The sequence below is a fragment of the Macaca thibetana genome, chromosome Y (assembly GCF_024542745.1).
Source record: "Macaca thibetana thibetana isolate TM-01 chromosome Y, ASM2454274v1, whole genome shotgun sequence".
Classification (NCBI taxonomy): domain Eukaryota; kingdom Metazoa; phylum Chordata; class Mammalia; order Primates; family Cercopithecidae; genus Macaca; species Macaca thibetana.
This window is the reverse complement of record NC_065599.1, coordinates 6,938,264-6,960,060: the sequence shown is the minus strand read 5'-3', so window position 1 is coordinate 6,960,060 and position 21,797 is coordinate 6,938,264. Positions and strand designations below refer to the sequence as shown.

Below are 21,797 nucleotides of genomic sequence, written 5' to 3'. Positions count from 1 at the left end.
ATTACTTTATATAATTAAAAAGCAATAAAATAGTTAAAGGCAACAGACTAGATATCTCCAGTGCTCAACTGTGTAAACTTGGGCAAATTACTTAATCTCTGCATACCTAATTTTACTCACTATAAAATTATATTAGTTACACATCTCATAAGGTAGTTACAAAAAATATATATTAAGAGCTGGGCACAGTGGCTTTCACCTGTAAAACAGTACCTTGGGAGGCTGAGGTAGGAGAATCACTTGAGGCCAAGAGTTCAAAACTAGCCAGAGAAAAATAGTGAGATCCTCTCTCTACTAGAAATTAAAAAAAAAAAAAAAAAAAAATTAACTGGGTGCAGTGGTGCACACCTGTAGTCCCAGCTACTCAGGAGCCTGAGATGGAAGGATCACTGGAGCTCAGGAGTAGGACACTGCAGTGAGCTACAAATGCTCTCCCGCCTGTGTGACAGAGCAAGACTTCGTGTCTAAAAAACAAACAAATGAAATGCAAATTCATTATGCATAAAGCCCTTAGAACAGTATGCAGCAATGATATGCACTGTTAAATGTTTGCCTTTACATCCTCAAAAAGAGGCCAGCATCCATGAATGCAAAGATTTCCTGCAAACCAATAACAGATGTTCAGCCACTCAAAAATTGTCTTGCTATTCAAGAAAAGAATTTAGAATGATCAAGACAGCAAATATAGAAATGCACATGTGCACTAGTTTTAAGGAACTTGCAAATTGAAATATAAACTGTCAATATTTTAAATATTTTATACACATCAAAGTGGCAAATATATTGTCTGATAATAACAAATGTTGGCAAGAGGATAGGGGGTACAGAGTTTTCTTAACTGTTAGTGAGTGTGTAGCATAATACAACTTGTTTGGAAAGAAATATACCAGGATATACTGAAGATAAAATTAGTACTAGACTATTTATCAGTTAGCTACTACTGCATAACAAAGCACTCTAATATTCATTCCCTTAAAACAATAAGCACTTACTACTGCTTATCAGCCTATGCATGTTGTTAACTAAATTTATTTTTGTCTTGGCTGTGCTCATTGATGTGTATTTATTGTTGATTTGGGGTGAGCTCTCTCAGGTAACTGGGGGTTTGCTGGAGGTAATTTTGCCTAGGTTGGCGCCAATGGGTTCTTCTTTATATCATCTCTTGTTTTCCAATCCACTAGTCTGCATTTTTCAGAAGGCAGTGGTAGAGTTTCAAGAGATTAAGAATATTTATGTGGGATTTGAGTTCCAGTCTTGGAAATAGCACATCATTATATGTTTTTCTTTTGAAAAAACACAATTATAAAGCCACTCAAGATTCAAGGGGTGAAAATACAGACTGTATCTCTATGTATAAAGAATAGCAAATTCATGGGATGGATTATAGAACCAAGGACACCTTTGGCCTATCAATCGACTACACCCTGTAATTCAATGTTGTCTATCTAGTAGTTATGTGCCCTGGAGCTGGTGTCTTCAAACTGACAGAGGCCTTTTTAAAAAATGTTCAAAGTATGACTCAGCTGAAAGTACCAACTTTCAGGTACTCAATCTCCAGCTGTTATCTTTCCTAAGCCTTCCTGCTCACCAAAATCTCTTCCCGTGGCACAAAAGGATGACCTTTAGTATGCAAAACACATTTGTACCAACCTGCCAGGGCTTGTAATAAAAGAAGTATCCATCTGAATGCTGCTTTCTGGGAAGCCACTTTACTGAAAGCTCCATAAAGTAAAACCTCCCAGGCAGGTATGATGGCTCACACCTGTAGTCTCAGCACTCTGGGAGGCTGACAGAGGTGGATCACCTGAGGTTAGGAGTTTGAGGCCAGCCTGGCCACCATGGCAAAACCCCTTCTCTACTATAAATACAAAAATTAGTTGGGCATTCTGGTGCATGCCTGGAATCCCAGCTACTTGGGAGGCTAAGACAGGGAGAATGGCTTGGACCCAGGAAGTGGAACTTTCAGTAAGCTAAAATCACTCCATTACACTCCAGCCTGGGTGACAAGAGCAGAACTCCATCTTACGGGGGAGGGGCGGGGGGGGGGAAGCCTCCCATCTTATACATACTTCTATTAAGAGTGAAGCTTGGTCCTGTTCTCATGTTCTTATTTCAGAACAAGAAAAAATAAGCTATAAGTTATCTAAGGCAATTCTTCCAAATGCAGAAATTGAACTTTACTGTCAAAAACCAGTTTTTCAAAGTGCACATACGTTGGGTGAAGCCCATCAGTAAATGATCCAATCTGAAAATCTTCTGAAAGCCATCTTTCAATTTCACTGTGGTAGTAGTATTCAGGTGGAGGTTCAGATAGATTTCAGAATATATGCATGGAAGGTTTTCCCCAGTCAGAGTCTGTTCGCTGGGTGTATAAGGAAAGACGGGGTGTCCACGTTGTCTATCTGTTCTTCTCATCTTTCTGGGACTACTCTTGTTCCTTCTGTGCCCTCCTCCTCCAATCCATGCTTTCACTCAGAGCAGCCTGTTTTCTCTGCTCCCATAAATATATTACTGGCCCTAGCTCTTCTATGCATATTTAGCAGCCTTAACACTCTTCGTCACCATCCACCCTTCTATCCTCAGACTCTCCTATCAGAACAGCAGAGGATCCTAAATTCATGCATGCATTTTCTTTTTTTTTTTTTTTTTTTTTTTTTTTTTTTTTTTTTTTTTGAGACGGAGTCTTGCTCAGTCACCCAGGCTGGAGTGCGGTGGCGCGATCTCGGCTCATTGCAAGCTCCGCCTCCCGGGTTCTCGCCATTCTCCTGCCTCAGCCTCCCAAGTAGCTGGGACTACAGGCGCCCGCCACTACGCCCGGCTAGTTTTTTGTATTTCTAGTAGAGACGGGTTTTCACCGTGTTAGCCAGGATGGTCTCGATCTCCCGACCTCGTGATCCGCCCGTCTCGGCCTCCCAAAGTGCTGGGATTACAGGCTTGAGCCACCGCGCCCGGCCGCATGCATGCATTTTCCTGCCACGTTGGAATTATCTTTGTGCATGTCTGTCTCTGATGTTCATTTCCTTCTTCAGTGTGAGTATGTATTTACCTCTTTTAGCCAGGACTGTATGGCATTACCTCTCTTAGCCAGTTAAAAGATTCAATACATATTTGTAGAAGGAGTGGGCTTATCATCAAATAAACCCATGTGTCATGGTCAGTCTGTGAAGACAGACCAGTCACCTCCTTGCTGCAGAGAACTGGGAATTATAAACTCTTCCCCAGTTGCCTTTCTGCACTGGATTACAAGATTAAGCCTGTATTCCTCTGTGACCAAATGATAAAATAATCAATCACATCCACATCTATCATGGCCAAGAAAATATTTATTTCCTCATCTCCTCCCACAGGCAAATTGCCCTGTATGGAAAATAATGTAGTTAGCTAAAAAAGCCTATTTCTCTATGTAAGATAACAATACCAAGTTGAAAATTAACCTTGCCCTCTTAAAAGAAAGGAATATATAGTAAAATAGGAACTACTAAATACATTTTAATATACTATCTCATGAAGATCAATAATGCTAAGGTTGTTTTTCACTATTTCCTTATATTGCTTAGATAACAAGATCACATTTGTATTTGATGACTTTCGATGATGATTTAGATATGTAAGTGGCAATAATATTAATATATATTATAAACAGATTTAAATTATTTCCTGACACATAATGTTAACAGCAGTACATGTGACTTTGAGATTTTCCTTTGATGTTAATAATCACTTTCACAATACTCCTCGTTTTCCAAATTCTTTTCTATTTTCTTTTTGTTGTAAGGTCTAGCTGTGTCACCCAGGCTGGAGTGTAGTCACACAATCTCAGCTCACTGCAACAGGTTCAAGTGATCCTCCCATCTCAGTCACTTGAATAGCTGGGATGACAGGCATGTACCACCGTGTCTGGCTAATTTTTTGTGATTTTTGTAGAGATGAGGCTTCACCGCATTGGCCAGTCTGGTCTGGAATTACTGAGCACCACCTACCTCAACTTCCCAAAGTGCTGGGATTAAAGCATAAGCCACCATGCTCGTATCATTTTCCAAATTATTTATGAAGTGTTTCTCTTACATCCATAACATTAAATACTATTTTTAAAAAACTGACTTTGAAAATAACATAGATAAAGCACTAAATGTGAACATCAGAAGAACAGGTTAAAAAATGCAGGAATATTCTTCAGGATTAGGGAGATTTAGATTTTTTTTATAAAATGATATTTAAATCTTAATAATAGAATGACTGTACTTTTGTTTACAGTATTTAAATCCCATTTAGAACCAGTTCTGTACAGAGGTTTTACAGAGATGCTAATTGCTCTATGAAATGGAATATTATTCTGGTATTTTGAGGAAGGGTAGACATAGAGAAGAGAAAGGAAACTCACAGCCTACCTAGGTTTCACTTGGGTTTTTTTGCATGTGTGTGTGTTCAAGCCACAAGCTGAGTTTATTCTTGAATAAACACTAGCCAAATTGTTTTTCCTGAACCTTCTATTACCTGCATTTACATAGACCATAGTTGTATCCAAACTAAATAATCAAGATGACTTTTTTGTTTTAAAGACATTTAGTTAGTTATAATTACATGGACAGAGCAGCAGTTTATCGAAAAAGAAAGAAAGGATTAAAAAATTAAACATACATAGGAAAGGCAGTCTCTAATTATGTTAGTGGGGTCAGGCTCTGCCAAATAAGACTAATTTAAAATTGGGATTCGGCAAGTACTTTCTATCAAACTGTCAGCAGAAGTTATTTTTGCAACTAACAAGCTGATTTGGAAATTTGCATGGAAAGTCAGGATCTAGAACAAGCAAAAAGACCTTGGAAAAAGGGAAGAAAGGTGGAGAGCTTCCATTTCCCACATGCAGAAAGCTGAAACTGGACCCCTTCCTTACACCTTATAGAAAAATTAACTCAAGATGGATTAAAAACTTAAACTTAAGACCTAAAACCATAAAAACCCTAGAAGAAAACCTAAGCAGTACCATTCAGGACATAGGAATGGGCAATTCTTCATGACTAAAACACCAAAAGCATTGGCAACAAAAGCCAAAACAGACAAATGGGATCCTTTTAAACTAAAAATCTTCTGCATAGCAAAAGAAACTATCATCAGAGTGAATAGGCAACCTACAGAATGGAAGAAAAATTTTGCAACCTATCCAACTGAAAAAGGGCTAATATCCAGAACCTACAAAGAACTTAAACAGATTTACAAGAAAAAAAAAAAAAAAAAAAAAAACCATCAAAAGGTGGTTGAAGAATATGAATAGAGTGTCTGCAGCTAAAAATGTATGAAATAAAGGTCATCATCAGTGGTCATTAGAGAAATGAAAATCGAAATCACAGTGAGAGACCATCTTATGCCCTGTTAGAATAGCAGTCATTAAAAAGTCAGAAAACAACAGATGCTGAAGAGGATGTGGAGAAATAGGAATGCTTTTACACTGTTAGTGGGAGTGTAAATTAGTTCTACCATTGTGGAAGACAGTGTGGCAATTCCTCAAGGATCTGGAACTAGAAATACCATTTGACCTAGCAATCCCATTGGGTATTTACCCAATTCATTTGGGTATATACCCAAAGGATTATAAATCATTGTACTATAAAGACACATGCACACGTATGTTTACTGCAGCATTATTCACGATGGCAATGACTTGTAACCAACCAAAATGCCTACCAATGATAAACTGGATAAAGAAAGTATGGCACATATATACCATGGAATACTATGCAGCCATAAAAAGGATGAGTTTATATCCTTTGCAGGGACATGGATGAAGTTGGAAACCGTCATTCTTAGCAAACTAACACAAGAACAAAAAAACAAACACCACATGTTCTCACTCATAAGTGGGAGTTGCATAAGGAGAACACATGGACACAGGAATGGGAAAGTTACACACCCGGGCCTGTCAGGGGTGGGAGGGTAGGAGAGGGATAGCATTAGGAGAAATACCTAATGTACATGCTGGGCTGATGTGTGCAGCAAACCACAATGGCACATGTATATCTGTGTAACATACCTGTACGTTCTGTACATGCACCTCAGAACTGATATATATTCACTTGGGTATAAATTTGGACCAATGAAATATAATTAATTACAGTTGGCCCTTGAACAACACAAGGTTTAGAACCCCTGCACAGTCGAATATTCACTTGTAATGTTTTACTCCCCCAGTACTTAACAACTAATAGCCTACTGTTGACTGGAATACTTACCAATAACATAAACAGCTAATTAACACATCTTTTGTATGCTATATATAAAATACACTGTATTCTCCAAATAAATTAAGTTAGAGAAAAGAAAATGTTACTAAGAAATCATAAGGAAGACAAAATACATTTACTTCTCATTAAATAGAAGTGGATCTTCTTGAAGGTCCTCATCCTCATCTTCATGTTTAGTAGGCTGAGGAGGAGAAAGGAGAGGAGAAGTTGGTCTTTCTGTTTCGGGGATGGGTGGTAGAGGTGGAAGAAAAACGTAGATCTGCACAGTTCAGACCTGTATATTTCAATGAGCAGCTATAAAGAGTTTAGAAATAAATCCTTCAATTTATAGTCAATAGATTTTTTTAATGGTGCCAAAACAAAGGAGGCAAGGATAGTCTTCTCAATAAATGGTATTGAGATAATTGGTTATTCATATGTAAAAAGACAAATTTCAACCCTTCCCTCTTATTATACCCAAAAATGTATTCAAAATGAATGGCAGATGAAAATGTAATAATTAAAACTCTTAAACTTTTAGGAAACATCAACAACATAGGACAATGTCTTTAGGGCCATGGATTGGGAAAGATTTCATAAATATGAGTTCAAAAGTACAATCATTAAAAGAATTGATCAGTTGAACTTCAAAAGTACAATCCTTTAAGGAAAAGCATTGATCAGTTGAAAGTCATCAAAATGAAAACCTTTTGTATTTTGAAAGTCACCATTGGGAAAACCAAAACATAAGCCGTAAACTGCGAGGGGAGGTTGGCTAATTATGTTCCTGATAAAAGACTTTTTATCTAGAAAATGTGTAAAACAAAAAAAAACAGTATTCAGTAATAAGACACAAATTATTTTTTAATGGACAAAAATAAATTATTAAACATTTCACCAAAGAGAGTATACATGAGAAGATACTTAATATCATTAGTTATTAGACATTAGCTAAAAGCAAATTAAAACTACAGTGAAGTCAGATGTGGTGGCTCATGCCTGCAATCCCAGCACATTGGGAGGTCAAAGTGAGTGGATTATTTGAGGCGACAAGTTCAACATCATCCTGGCCAATAGGAAAAGACCCCATGTCTACCAAAAATTTAAAAATTAGCCAGGGGTAGTGGTGCAGGTCTGTAGTCCCAACTACTTGAGAGGGTGAGGCATGAGAATTGCTTAAACCCATGAGGTGGATGGAGGTTGTAGTGAGCCAAGATCACACCACTGCTTACCAGCCTGGCTAACAAACCAAGACTCTATTTTGAAAAATAAAAACAAACCAAAAAACCCTACAATGAGACAAAATTTTACGCCCATAAGTATGGCTATAACAAAACAAACAAAAAAAGATATTAACAAGTGTTAGCTAGGCAATGGAAAAAATAGAGACCCTTTATATCACCATTGGTGAGAAGGCCAACTATTACAGTTCATCTGAACAATCATCTGTCCGTTTCTTAAAACATTAAACATAAATATGCCATGTGAGATAGCAATTTCAACCCTAGATATCTATGTAAAGATATGAAAACATATATCCATGCAAAAAATGGTACACAAATAATTGTTCCTGGAAGCATTATTAATAATAATAAACAAGTGGAAATAGACCACATGTCACTAAAAAAAAAATGGATTCAAAAGATGTGGTATACCCATACAATGGAAAATAAGTTAACCATAAAAAATTATTGATGCATGCTACAATATGGATGGACATTGAAAATGTTATGTAAAGTAAAAGAAGCCAGATGCAAAAGACTATATATTATTATATGAGTTCATTTATATGAAATGCATAGAAAAAGACAAATCTTATACAGACAGAAAGTGGATCAGCAAGGCTGTCACTCCAACGCACCCACCCAAGTCTGATTTTAAAGGATATGAAGCCCCATTAAATGGACATTAAAATTTAAGTTTTGTTTGATGTATGGAAACAGTAATATCAAGTCTTGGTTTCAAAATATGTTTAACCTCTTCTGAGTTATATAGAACAGGAAAATATTTTTTACTCGAAAATGTTGGAAATGACAGTATTTCCCCTCTGCCTTAATCCACTTATCCTACAACCCTATAGGAAGGCAAAGACTGTTTTAATTGATTGACACAGTAAAAGTTATTGATAGTTGGATATGCACACATGGGCTGCATCTGTCTATAAAAAGGAAACAATGGAGCCAATTTTTTAAGTAATTCAAGCAAAATTAAATGTTCACATCTTTTAAACCTGGAAGCTATAAAAAACAAAATGGTACTCTGTACACAAAGATCATAAGCTATTTTTTGCTATCTTTAAGCCTCTTCCTGCATTTTGCCTGTATTTCCTATGCAGATATTATTGAGGTGATCAGGTAGGTGACTTCAATTTTTATGTTTTTCAACAAATTCAAGTACCAATAACTTTCAAATGATATTTAATAGCTATTTTAAACACAGAGGACCTAGTCTATAATATTTTGTCCTGATGTAAATACTTACTGCAAGTAGTAGATGGCAATAGAAGAAAACAATACTGAATAATGGGTAGTGGTTCTTTAAACATGGAGTAGAGGTAAATCTTAGAGATTTAGGACATTTCTAACTTTTTGAGATTGTGCAGTTTTAAGTTTTTAATGCATGCAATTAATGTCAATTTTATGATATTTTGATTAAAGTACTCTCATGCTTGCTGTATGTGCTGTATGTATTTTTGCTTCCCTTATGAAAATTTCTAACCGTACTGTATCAGTAACATTTCAAAAATGTATTTAAATTATAACATGTTAAAACCAAAGGACTGTCAAAGATGCATTTCTTTTAAGAATGTGGGAAATACTTTAATAATTTAATTTTCTCCTTTTTTAAAACTCACATTAGCATTTTTTTTGCAATAGCATCATTTTAACCCCCAAATGCATATTCACAGGATAAATAGCGTTTTTTACAAGTAACATTTTGAATTTGTTCTTCTTGACATCTTTATGTTTATATGCATTTTGCATTTCTCTATCTCATTTTTTTGAAATCCAAATGTGGCCAATTTCAAGGTTTTGTGTTACATTCATTTTTTTTTTCTTTTACTAGCTAGCATCTCTCTTTTACGGATTTTTCACAAATGAGATGTTTTTGAATTCTCTTTCATCCCTTTATTTTCCTTTTCAATATCACCCCAGGAACCATCATAAAGAGAAACGATGATGATATAACCAGTAATGACCGTGGTGAAGATAAAGGTATTTTTTGATTTTTTCAAAGCTCAACCCTGATGCATGATTTTATATCTATCTATCTATCTATCTATCTCTTTTTTTTTTTCATTTCAAACTGTTTTTCCTTCCCTTATTTGACTCTAGTACACTTTGGTGTGCTTCTTTATTTTCTTCTTGTACAGAAACCACTGTCATTTTTAACCCCAGTTACCATGTACAAGAGATAAATCACTGTGTGGAAGTATAAACATTGTGTCTGTACATGAAAAGTGTAATGAAATATTGTTCACAGAGAAGCCCACCTTGTTTTTCTTTTTTTGGCTTGGTCACAAGAAGAAAAAGTAGAATTTTAAAATATGCATGTATAGTCTCTTTTCTCCCTTCCAAATGTTATTTTGTAAGTTAATACACTACTTTGGAGCTTTGGTGTTCCTAATTAGTTTTGCAAACTGCAAAACTCTGCAGCACCTTAGAATAATTTTTTCAATGGGACTGAAATTTCAGTTTTGTTTGTTTGGTTTGGTATTCTTTGCAAACATATTGATTCCAACATAGGCATCCAATAATCTGCTCACAGTGAAGTACATCAAAAAACGTTTTAACAAGATGCTGTTGTTAACGAATCCTGATGCTTTCAGTACTGCCTTTTACAGCACTTAAAGAAAAAAAAAAAAAGAAAAAGAAAATAGCTTAGAAATGAAAAATGACAGGAAGCTAGCTATGTGCATCTTTGTTTTCACACCCCACTACTGTTCTTTGAAAACATATGTTTCTCCTTAAAATGTTTTATTGCTGTGAAGTTTCTTTTTAAGGTGACAAAATTGCTCAATAAATTATCTACCAATAGTGGAAATATTTTTCATAAAGATAGAAAGTCTGTGCATTCATGCAGAAAACACACACACTGTTTTTCTCCTCTTTGTGGAGAAGAAATTTTTTTTTTTTTTAAAGGAGAAGCTACAAGAAAATACTCAAGCAAGCCCTTCCTCATTGGTAAGGCTCTATACAATTAGCTAACTACATAATTTTTTTCCCATCTGGGTAAAAAATGCATGGAATTCCATTTATTTTTCCTAAACAATAAGGCCCTGGCTGGGCCTTTGGGTCTCTGTCTGAAAGGCCAAGCCCAAAAGTGAGTGCTGCATTATCCTTGCTGGTCAAGCCCCATTTCGTTGAAAGCATCTTTTGACTGGTTCTTGTAGTTGCTCCCTTCCTTGCTAATCTTCATAAATCAACTATTCTGCAAGAAAAGAAGTCTTGCCAACACTCTTTTCATGCCTGGTCTTCCATTAACATTTTGATTATTATTATTTTTACTGAGCCCATAGGGTTGTCATTGCCTTAAGTAGCTCTCTAAGAGGTCTTGATTCTGAAGGTGGTAGAAGTTCAAAATATACATTTTCTTCTGGTAGCCCCTTCTTTGATAAGGGCTTCCAAATGCCTGACATTTTATCAGTATTGAGCAAATACATAAAAATGAAATAAACTTTTGTTCTCTCATACCTTATACTGCTCTGATTTGTATCCTGTTTGGTCTCCTCTAACATACTTCCTTTTGATAATTAAGATCTATTGTCACATTGTTCCCAGTGAACGTTTATTACCATTAAAATGCCATCAAATTTTCTCTTAATATTGATAAGTTGTGATTTTTTGACTTTGCTTCAATATAACAACTGGTTATTACTTCCACAAGTTCAAGAGAATCTTGTCATATATTTTATGAAAGGTAAGAGATATTAATTTCACATATTTTCCAAGGGAGCACTTTAAAGCAGTCCTTCAAAATCTCTACTTATTGTTTTTCCCACAATTTACTAGCCAACTACTGGTAGTGATAAAAGAAATGAGGCCAAAACCTAGGAAATTAGGAACCAGAAAGAAGCAGTGAATCATGAGGAAAGCCATTTTTTATTCATATAGCAGAAGACATTTCCCATAGGGTATGATGAATAAATGATTAATAGAAGATTTTTACTTTATATTTGAATTTAATATGAGAAATAAAAGTCAATTTTCTGCCATGGATTAAATATCTGCAAAGAAATACTTGGGTAACTTGACACTGTTTTGTGTGCTTTACTGTGACCAGTGGGTATGTCATGTCTTCTTTGTGCACCCAATAAAACTGTGATCATAATTCATTCAAATTGGAGCCACTGACCAAACAATGGTAATTCATATCCTCAGAATTCCTTTCTGGTATCTCAAAAGTGTCCATGTGAATTATGACGGAAAAAAAAATTATTGAAGAAAAAATTGAAAATAAATGTGCATACATACTTGGAGTTTTCTTCTAGTAACAAAGATATTTAAATTATTTGTATACACACACAGACACACACACACACACACACCTGTATCTAGAAATGTTTATAGGGGAGGTCAGTTTTCTGAAGACTAAATGCAGCCCTAATGGCAGATTAATGTTATAAACAGGTTGTTTAATCACAACTTTTCTTTCTTTCTTTTTTTTTTTTTTTTTTGAGACGGAGTCTCGCTCTGTCGCCCAGGCTGGAGTGCAGTGGCCGGATCTCAGCTCACTGCAAGCTCCGCCTCCCGGTTCACGCCATTCTCCTGCCTCAGCCTCGCGAGTAGCTGGGACTACAGGCGCCCACCACCTCGCCCGGCTAGTTTTTTGTATTTTTTAGTAGAGACGGGGTTTCACCATGTTAGCCAGGATGGTCTCGATCTCCTGACCTCGTGATCCGGCCGTCTCGGCCTCCCAAAGTGCTGGGATTACAGGCTTGAGCCACCGCGCCCGGCCAATCACAACTTTTCAGAGAACAGGCACTGTAGTCTCTTACAGATCACTGTTTTTACATCATTGTTAATTTAAATAATAAAGTAAATTATGGAGAGGAATCATTGGTTGCAAGTCGCAATGGGAGTTTATAGTCCCTGTGAAAATATAAAGCATCTAAATAATTTGGATTCTTTTAAATAGAAAATGTAATAGCATTAGTCATGTTTCTTAGAAAACCTTATCAAGGGTCATATCTTCCATAAAATTAATGTGCTTACTTCAAGTCAAAATAGGGAAATCAGTGAATCTCCTTTGTTCTTAATTTACCATTGGTGAGTCAGTAAGATCTTTATTGTGTTTCCTTACGTGGCTTTTTTTCCAGATATTCATGAACAGAATAGTAAGAAGCCAGTTATGGTCTATATCCATGGGGGATCTTACATGGAGGGCACTGGTAACATGATTGATGGCAGCATTTTGGCCAGCTATGGGAACGTCATCGTTATCACCATTAACTACCGTCTGGGAATATTAGGTAAGTGATTTCATCATGTGAATGAGCAAGAGGAAACATGAAAGGTCCACTTCTTATTTTAATGGGACTCATGGATTTGAATCCTGTTATTCCAGTTCCTGGTTAATTCCACTTTATGGTATTTACTTTATGTGATCAGATACGTTTTTTTTTCTTTTTCTACCTTCATGCAACATGGCCATTTTATTGTTGTATTTTTTTTTCCATTCACTTCTGATCCAATAATTTTATTTTATGTAAGTTGAATCCCTTCTCAAACCAATGGCCACTTCAAGATCATCATGATAAAATGAAATTTTATTTAAGGCATGATTCTTCTTTGGAATTAAATGAATGTGTATTTATCTACATAGGCATGTATAATGAACACATATTTGGTGATACGATAATTAATAATGGCCATAGATCTTAGCTTTCTGGTCTGATTGTGTTACTGTATGAATTAGTATATTATATGGAGAAAAAGATTTTATCCAGTTCTCTGATTATGTTGAAGCTTTGGAAGATCTCCTGTTTGGGTTCCACTGCATTTGCATGCAAGGAAACTTAAGTATTAGTTGACTTCTATTGCATTTGATGATCTACAATTAAAGGCCAAGTACATTGAAATTAAAGTTTAGCTCCTCCTTGTTTAGGTGTTTCATTCATTTCCTAATTGTGGGATGGAAAATTATACAACTTCAGGGTAAGATTTCAACAACTTCTTAGATGACCTTTCCTGCTTTTGGCTAGTTTGTGAATAATATTCCTAGACCTCTGTGAAAACATTTGTTTTCTGTGCAAAAATCCTTTAAAATGGTGTTCAAAATAAAATTTTTAACAAATTATCCATGAGAGAGATGTGTGTATTGGTTGCATTGTGATTGTGATACAATATGAAATATAAAATACAATGGAGGCTGCTCATAGTAGCTCTCTCCTGTAATTGCAGTACTTTGGGAGGCCCGGGTGGGCAGATCACTTCAGGTCAGGAGTTTGAGTCCATCCTGGCAAATGTTGTGACACCTTGTCTCTACTAAAAGTACAAAAATTAGCCAGGTGTGGCAGCAGGCACCTGTAATACCAGCTACTAGATAGGCTGAATCTCTGGAACTCAGAAGGCTGAGGTTGCAGTGAGCTGACATTGTGCCACTGTGCTCAGCCTGGGCAACAAAGTGAGACTCATCTCAAAAAAAAAATAAAATAAATAAATAAATAAATAAATAAATAAATAAATAAATAGGACTAAAGTAGGTCAAACAAGAAATATGTCTGAAAATGTTTTCTTCAAATAGGTAAATATTTTCAAGAATATTTTATTTTCAATCAGATTATTTTATTTCATTTTGAGTGTGTGTGTGTGTGTGTGTGTGTGTGTTTTTTTTAATTCCTGTGTGAACACATTAACCTGTAAGAAACCATAAAAGGTGGTGAATTGCTGAGAAACCTAAGAGGTGACTTGAAACCAACCAAATTCCATCAATAATACACTGGATAAAGAAAATGTGGTACCTATACACCATGGAATATTATGCAGCTATATAAAGAATGAGTTTGTGTTCTTTTCAGGGACATGGATGAAGCCAGAAAAAAATCATTGTCAGCAAACTATCACAAGGACAGAAATCCAAACACTTCATGTTCTCACTCATAAATGGGAGTTGAATAGTGAGAACACATGGGCACAGGGAGGGGAACATCACACACCGAGGCCTGTCCAGGAGTTGGGGGATGGGGAAGGGATAGCATTAGGAGAAATACCTAATGTAAATGACGAATTGAGGGATGCAGCAAATCAACGTGGCACATGTATAGCTATGTATCAAACCTGCATATTGTGCACATGTACCCTAGAACTTAAAGTATAATAACAAAAAAAAGAAAAAAAGAAAAAGAAACCCTAAGAGAAATGCATTTCTTACGTTGAAATACAAGTCACTCACAAGTTTTGTTAAAGTTATCTTTTGAACCATTGATAAAGAATTCAAAATTCCAGGTTGTTTTTTGCATTAAACAAAATAAACCCCAAAAAAAAACCTTTTAGTGTCAAACATTTTGTTATATTGTTGGGTTTTTTATTTATTTTTTATTTTTTATTTTTTTGCAGTTTTCTGTGAGCCACATCTTAGTGGAATAATATCTCTGAACTTTTGCGTAGCAATGATTGACCACTTCACTGAATATTTTTTGTAGGCTCTGACCAGTTGCTTTGGCTACTAGTGTTGGAAACAGGAAATTGTGCTTTTGGTGTTTTAAAAAGTTCTACTCTGACAAAGAGGTGGAAGGAGGAAAGCATGTATGAGGGCACTGCACAGGCCCTCTTCAAAGGGAGCAGTGTGTGCAATGCCTGTAGCCAGGCCACAAGGAAGAAAATTTGGGCATCCTTTGCTGAAGGAAGCAGTGGGCATCGAGAAAATTCTGTTTGCTGGAATTACAAAATATTATGTTGCATGCATGATGGATTGATGTGACTGATAAGATTGGTAAGATTGAGTTTCAAAAGAAATTGATCTCCTTTTCCCCCAAAACCCCAGTTGTATCAAGCAACTCTATACTATATTTTTTTTAATCAGTTTTTGGGTTTTTTTTTTTTCCTTCCTGAGTCAAATGCAGATCTTGCAAAGTAGCCTGGGAATTATACACACTTACTTTAGAGGAAGAAAAAAACTCATTGAAAAATCCTAAGTCTACTTTTTGCTATGTAGATTTTTTTTTTTAAGTCACAAGATAACAGAAAGCTATAACATTCATGGGGAAGAAACAAAAGAAGTGATTTAGCATGCTATGCTGTCTATTTACATTCTTCCAATGAGCTAGTGTGGAAAAGCGAAGTGTACTATAGACCCCCCCTTTCATTTGATGCAATGAAATGTGCCAAGTTTTCCAATTATAAAGGGTGATAGAGACTTTAAAATGTAACTGTATTGACCTTTACTATGCATCTTGCATTCGCAATTGTCCTCTTGAAAATGGCTAAGCAGCATTTACTTTTATGATCATAATGGAAGTGGAATCTGACATTAGAAAGAACACAGATTGCAGCTTCGACATACAGAAGCTAACGTCTTTCCGCTACATCTACTGTGAGAAAGCCAACTTTTTCTAAGACTCGTTCCTTAGGAGTAGAAGGCAGTGGCATTCTCTCCCTCGCAAGATTGTTGTACAGTGTAAAATTTCTATGGTTCAAAATATCACACTTTACCCCATAAATATATAATCTGTATAATTACTTGTCAGCAAAAAATAACCTTTTATAAGACGTTTTATGGACTCATGTAGGTGAAATTTTGTAGGCTGTCAACAGAAATCATTATACCCAGTCACATTACAATTAGTGCTATTAGTACCATTATACATTGTATTAATGCTACTGTTCATCCACAGTAAGAATTGCAGCTGACCCAATATGTATTGGGTAATATCTATCAAATATTGGCATCCAAACTGAACCATGTTAATTTAAAACATCATTACGGCCGGGTGCAGTGACTCATTCCTGTAATCTTAGCACTTTGAGAGGCCGAGGCTGGCAGATCACTAGGTCAGGAGATCAAGACCATCCTGACCAATGTAGTGAAACCCCATCTCTAAATATACAAAAATTAGATTAGTGTCATGGAGCCTGCCTGTAATCCCAGGCTGAGGCACAAGAATCCCTTGAACCCAGGAGCGGGAGGTTGCAGTGAGCCAAGATTGAACCCTGCACCCCAGCCTGGTAACAGGGCAAGACTCCATCTAAAAAATATATGTATATACATTTAAATAAATATATTTATAATCTATACACACATATATTTACATAAATATATATTTATAATATGTTTATATATTTATTATTATATATTTATATTTAAATATTCATTATATGCATTATAAATATAATATAAAATAATATATTATAAATATATAAATAAATACAAATCTAAATATTTAAATAAATAAATATAAACTATATACATATGTAAATAGATATATACAGTTCTAGATATTAAATAAATCAAAAGACCATCATGTTTGCTTTTGGAAGTATTAAGTTTTGCTTTTGTTTTGTGGGTTTTTTTTTTTTTTATAATCAGAACTGTGCTACACAATCTTGCTAGCCATTGACCATATAATTTATAATCCAACCCAGGACATGTTTGAGAGTTGCTCAAGTGCTATGAATAAACTGAGATTGTCCCAGGCAAATTGAGATGTATCTTCACACTATAAGGTAATTATTTATATTTACATGAAGTGTCTTCTGATTGAATTTGTGTTCAGTTTGTTTTTAAAGAAATGGCACGTCTATAGACAGACTTCCTGTTTAATTCTGCTGTATACCCTTGTCACTAGGAAGGTATATATGTTACCGGAAAGGGATCTGATCCTAATCAAGACTCGAGATGTTTCTTGGATCTAGCACATGAAAGAATTGAATAAGAATCCATATAGTGAAATAGAGTTTATTAGGAAAATAAAGGAATAAAGAATGACTGCTCCATAGGCAGAGCAACTCAGAGAACTGCTTTTGGCTATTTTTATGTTATTTCTTGATAATATGCTAAACAAGGGGTGAGTTATTTATTAGTTTTCCAGGAAAGGGGTGACAATTCCTGGAGCTGAGGGATCCTCCCCATCTCAGATGATAAGGGGTAAATTCCTGTCATTGCCATGGCATTTGTAAACTGTCGTGGTACTGGTGGGGGTATCTTTAGCATGCCAATACATTATAATTGGCTTAGTATAATGAGCAGTGAGGTGGACTAGAGGTCACTCTCATTGCCGTCTTGGTTTTGGTGGGTTTTGGCTAGCTTCTTTACCACATTATTTTATCAACAAGGACTTTATGACCTATATCTTGTGCTGACCTATCTCATCCTGTGACTAAGAATGCCCAGTCTCCTGGGAATGTAGTGCAGTAAGTCCCAGCCTTATTTTACCCAGCCCCTATTCAAGATGGAGATGCTGTGGTTCAAAACCCTCTCACATATGTATTCAAGACTTTGGAAAACCTAGAGTTCACCAGTACCTCTCAGGTTAACCAGTGCCAGGGTATACGGTATTCTTATCTTCTCAGAAGCCAGCAAAATCCTTACTGAGCTGTGCGCGCCAGGGCTCTTGCCTTGTCTCACCTACCTACATGTGTACCTATCCCCTCTTAGCCATTCAGTCAACAACATCAACATCCATATGTATCATGTACTCCTAAGGAAATCAGACATTTATCTAGGTAACAAACTTTCAGAACCATCACCTCCATGTGGAAACTGCAGAGGATAATCTGATAAATGCAAATTCCTGTAAGGCTATTGCTGAATCAATAAATACTATTATCTCCATCTTAGTTCTTTACTTTAGGAAAACTTGAGTTCTCTCCAGTCTTTTTTTTTTCTAAATTCATGATAGTCCAAAGACTTTCAGTGTAAAAGAGAAAGTGCCTTACTCATGTTTTTTTGATGGAAACAACTGGAACTTACGTATAAGTTTTTATGTTCCCGCTTCCAATAGTCTCCAAGAGCAAGGCTTTGTACGTGTAGTGGATTTTATCTGCCTCCATTAAAATGTGTATTTCTATTTCTGTTTACCTTTTATGGTATTATCACATTTGTGGTCATCCTATGATTTCACGCCTCATGTATGCTGAAATTAAGTGTTACTTTGAAACAGTCTCGACTATACTCTGTAATGTCAACTTATTGTGTGTCTCAGTGCGGCCAGCAAAGTGTTGTTGCAGATATTACTTCACTTAATCTTTATAAACTCGCTTGGAAGAGTTAACCTTGTGTCCTACCTATGAGGAGATGAAGGCTTGGAGGTGATGGGATTGACTCATGGCATCATATCTTCTAGCAGTCAGAGCAGGGAACGAAACCCGGGTGTAACTGAAGCCAGAGCTCTGACTTACCACTCAGAATGCATCCACAGCCTTATTAATCATTGCCAAGTATGAATTAGTAAACCATGGAATGAGTGAAGAAAGTGAATATTACTTCAGCATCAGATGTAGCTGCTATCATTATGCAAAAAAAGTTCTTACTGCTGATCAAGATACACAACTGTGATAAGATACTTACAGTGTATTTTTAAGTTCCACACAGTGAGTCCTTGAAGGCTAATTCATTTCCATTCAATCATTACTGGTTTATTATGGTGCACAGTGTGGTTGTCATCAACCCTAACAATGGCATTTGTCACATCAAAACTCATCAGTGCCATAAAACTAGTGTTTCATTGGGAAGTTTGGTGTTTAACCCCAGTTCCCATGTCATTTCCTGCTTGCTGTCTTTTGCATATAAATTGAGTTATATGATCATTTCAGTGTATATTTCTTGCCTGACAGCTAGTTTCTAAGAAAGGTTGCCTGCAGTTTTATATAACTGATTTTTTCAAGGATTAGATAGATATAGAGAGAGATATCTATATTTATAGATGATAGATATCAGGAACCCCTGCTAATTTTTCAGATACTATAGCTCTCCTGAAAATTTTTACCTTAGAATAGGCTGTGTCATGGTTTTCTGAAGTTGTCTTTCTCTTTAAGATCATTAATTGCATAAACCTATTGGGCATTTTGGAGTCATGTGTGAATATAAGACAGAAATGGTTTGATATAAAAGCACCCAATGTGCATAGCAGAAGCAGCATTTTTAGCAATAATTTGGGTGATTTAACATGCATTGCTGTTGTGGCTGCAGATTCTGAAGATTGGTAGGTGTGGACAGATCTCTTGGGAGTGAAGGATCCTGTTTCTGCTCTCAGAATGATCATTTGCTTGGACTTTCCTCTTCTGCCTCCTACTGGCTCAAAATGCCCACTACATTCATTGAATTTTTTCAGGATGTGAAGGTCAGGGGAAATTAAGGATGAGTGCTTTGTCATTAGGACCTTAGAGGCAAATGGAGCAGATATGAGGACAAATGCACTGGGATAAGGACTCTTTCACCGGGAGGGTGCCATAACAGCTGATGGGAACAACAGAGCAAAGAGGCTGCCTGGTCCGCAGTTGACTCAATAGCAAGCGAGACATTAGATGAAAAGGTATTTATTGGGGAAAGAAAATTCGGGGAAGCCTGGGTCTAGTGGCTCTCCCTGCCATCCCAGTACTTTGGGAGGAGTAGGTGTGACAATCCTTTGAGGCTAGGCGTTTCATACGAGCCTGAACAACATAGTAAGACCCTGTCTCTTAAAAAAAAAAAAAAAAAAAAAAAAGGAAAGAAAGAAACAGCCAGATGTGGTGGTGTGTTCCTGGGGACTCAGTTACTCAAAAGGCTGAGGCAGGAGGATGGCTTTACCCCAGGAGTTTGAGACTGCAGTGCCCTGTGATTGCACTACTGCACATGAGCCTGGGCAACAGAGTGAAACTGTCTCAATTTTTTTAAAAAAGGCTAAAAAGAAAATCAAAAGGAAGAGTGAAGACAAAGTAGAAAAGAAATTGTGTGTTTTGTTCCTAATTTATTTATTTTATCAACAAATAAAAATTGAATGTATTGATCACGTACAAAGTGATGTTTTGAAATATGTGTCCATCATGAAATGACTAAATCAAGCTAATTCACATCATGTGCGTTGCCTTAAATGCTTATCATTTTTATGTGGTGCCAACATTTAAAATCTACTTTCTTTGACATGTTCAAGTGTTCAATTTCTTATGATTCACGGTTCGTCATATTGTACATAGATACATATATGTGTGTAATTATGTGTGTATACACATGAATATATGTGTGTCTAAGTGTGTGTGTATATATACAATTGTATATAATGGTTGTTTGCTTTTGTGATACACACAGAGATATTTGTGTGTATATCTGTGTGTATACATATGTGTGTATGTGTGTATACATATGTATATATAAAATATGTTCCTTGACTCCTTGTAGGATTATATCCCAATAAACCCATTGTAAATTTAAAATGTCATTAGTCAAAAATACTTTAATACACCTAACCTACTATACATCATAGCTTAGCCTAGCTGACGCTGAGCATACTTTTAACACTTATATTAGCTTGCAGTTGGGCAACATCGTCTAACACAAGTCCTATTTTATAATAAAGTGTTGAATGTCTCATATACACTGTAGAGTATCAGTTGTTGGCCTTTGTGATTGTGTGGCTGATTAAATCATTGCCTGGCACCCAAAGAGAGTATGGCACTGTGTATTGCTAGCTTGAGAAAATTTGAACATTCAAAAATGATTTCTGCTGAGTATTTTTGTATTATTTTAAGATAATAACTAATAAGCCATTGAAAGTTCAAGACCATCTGTATACTATTTTGGCTATTGTGTTAAACCAATGTGTAATATAAACACAGTATTGTAAATTCATCCTGAGTTTTTAACACATACAGCAACCCTACCAAATGCCTCTGTTCAATATATTGCTGCACCTCCAAGTATCTTTTTCCTTCATTACTGTTTCAGTTTCCTTTCTAAGCATGAATTTTTATAAAATTACTTAGAAATTGCATTCATCCTTCTGCATTCTTCTTTCTTTAAACTGTGCCTAGCATTTCCTGTCTTTAAAGAAATGAATCTGAAGTAAATGACTTCAAATCACTTTTACATCTCTTTTTTACCATGATATTCTTTACTTATTGGTGTACTTATTTATTCATTTCAGTTGCACTGTTTCTATTTCTTATCCATTACTGCCTGGTTAAGCTTAAGTTAAGCTTCCTTATTTTCAGTCATATTTCATCAGAAGTGTTCTCTTGAGGGGCACTGATATGTCATGAAAATTTTTTTCTGGACTTCTGATACATTTAATGGCGTTTGATGCATCTTCATGTTTCTTGATCTTCTTGTGATGCTTACCATGTAAGTGACTTATTGGGCTTATCTCCAACTTCTGTTTTTTATTGTCTCTTTCCTTTATTTAAAACAATTTATATCCAGTGTACATGTTTAAAGTGTGCAAATCAATGGCCTTTATTATATGCACAATATTGTGACACCAGCAGCACTATCTAATTTTTGAACATTTACATCATTCCAAGAGAAATCCCATACTCTTCATCTCCCAGGACCCCAAGAGGTAGGCATCCACTTTCTAATTTCTATCTGTATTGATCACACAATGTGTGTGTGTGTGTGTGTGTTTAATGTCTGACTTTATTCACTTAATGTTTTTGAGGTTCACCTGTG

The 21,797-nt window shown here is 35.9% G+C and overlaps 1 protein-coding gene across 4 annotated transcripts in view; it reads left to right on the top strand.

The window, feature by feature from the left end:
* The window catches only part of LOC126947159 (neuroligin-4, X-linked-like), a 324,049-nt gene that overhangs the window by 173,988 nt on the left and 128,264 nt on the right, over nt 1–21,797 (top strand). For all 4 annotated transcript variants that reach the window (XM_050777831.1, XM_050777834.1, XM_050777833.1 and 1 more), the window contains exons 3-4: nt 9,371–9,430; nt 12,535–12,687. In XM_050777831.1, the coding sequence (XP_050633788.1) occupies nt 9,371–9,430; nt 12,535–12,687 (213 nt within the window). The remainder of the gene's footprint in view (nt 1–9,370; nt 9,431–12,534; nt 12,688–21,797) is intronic.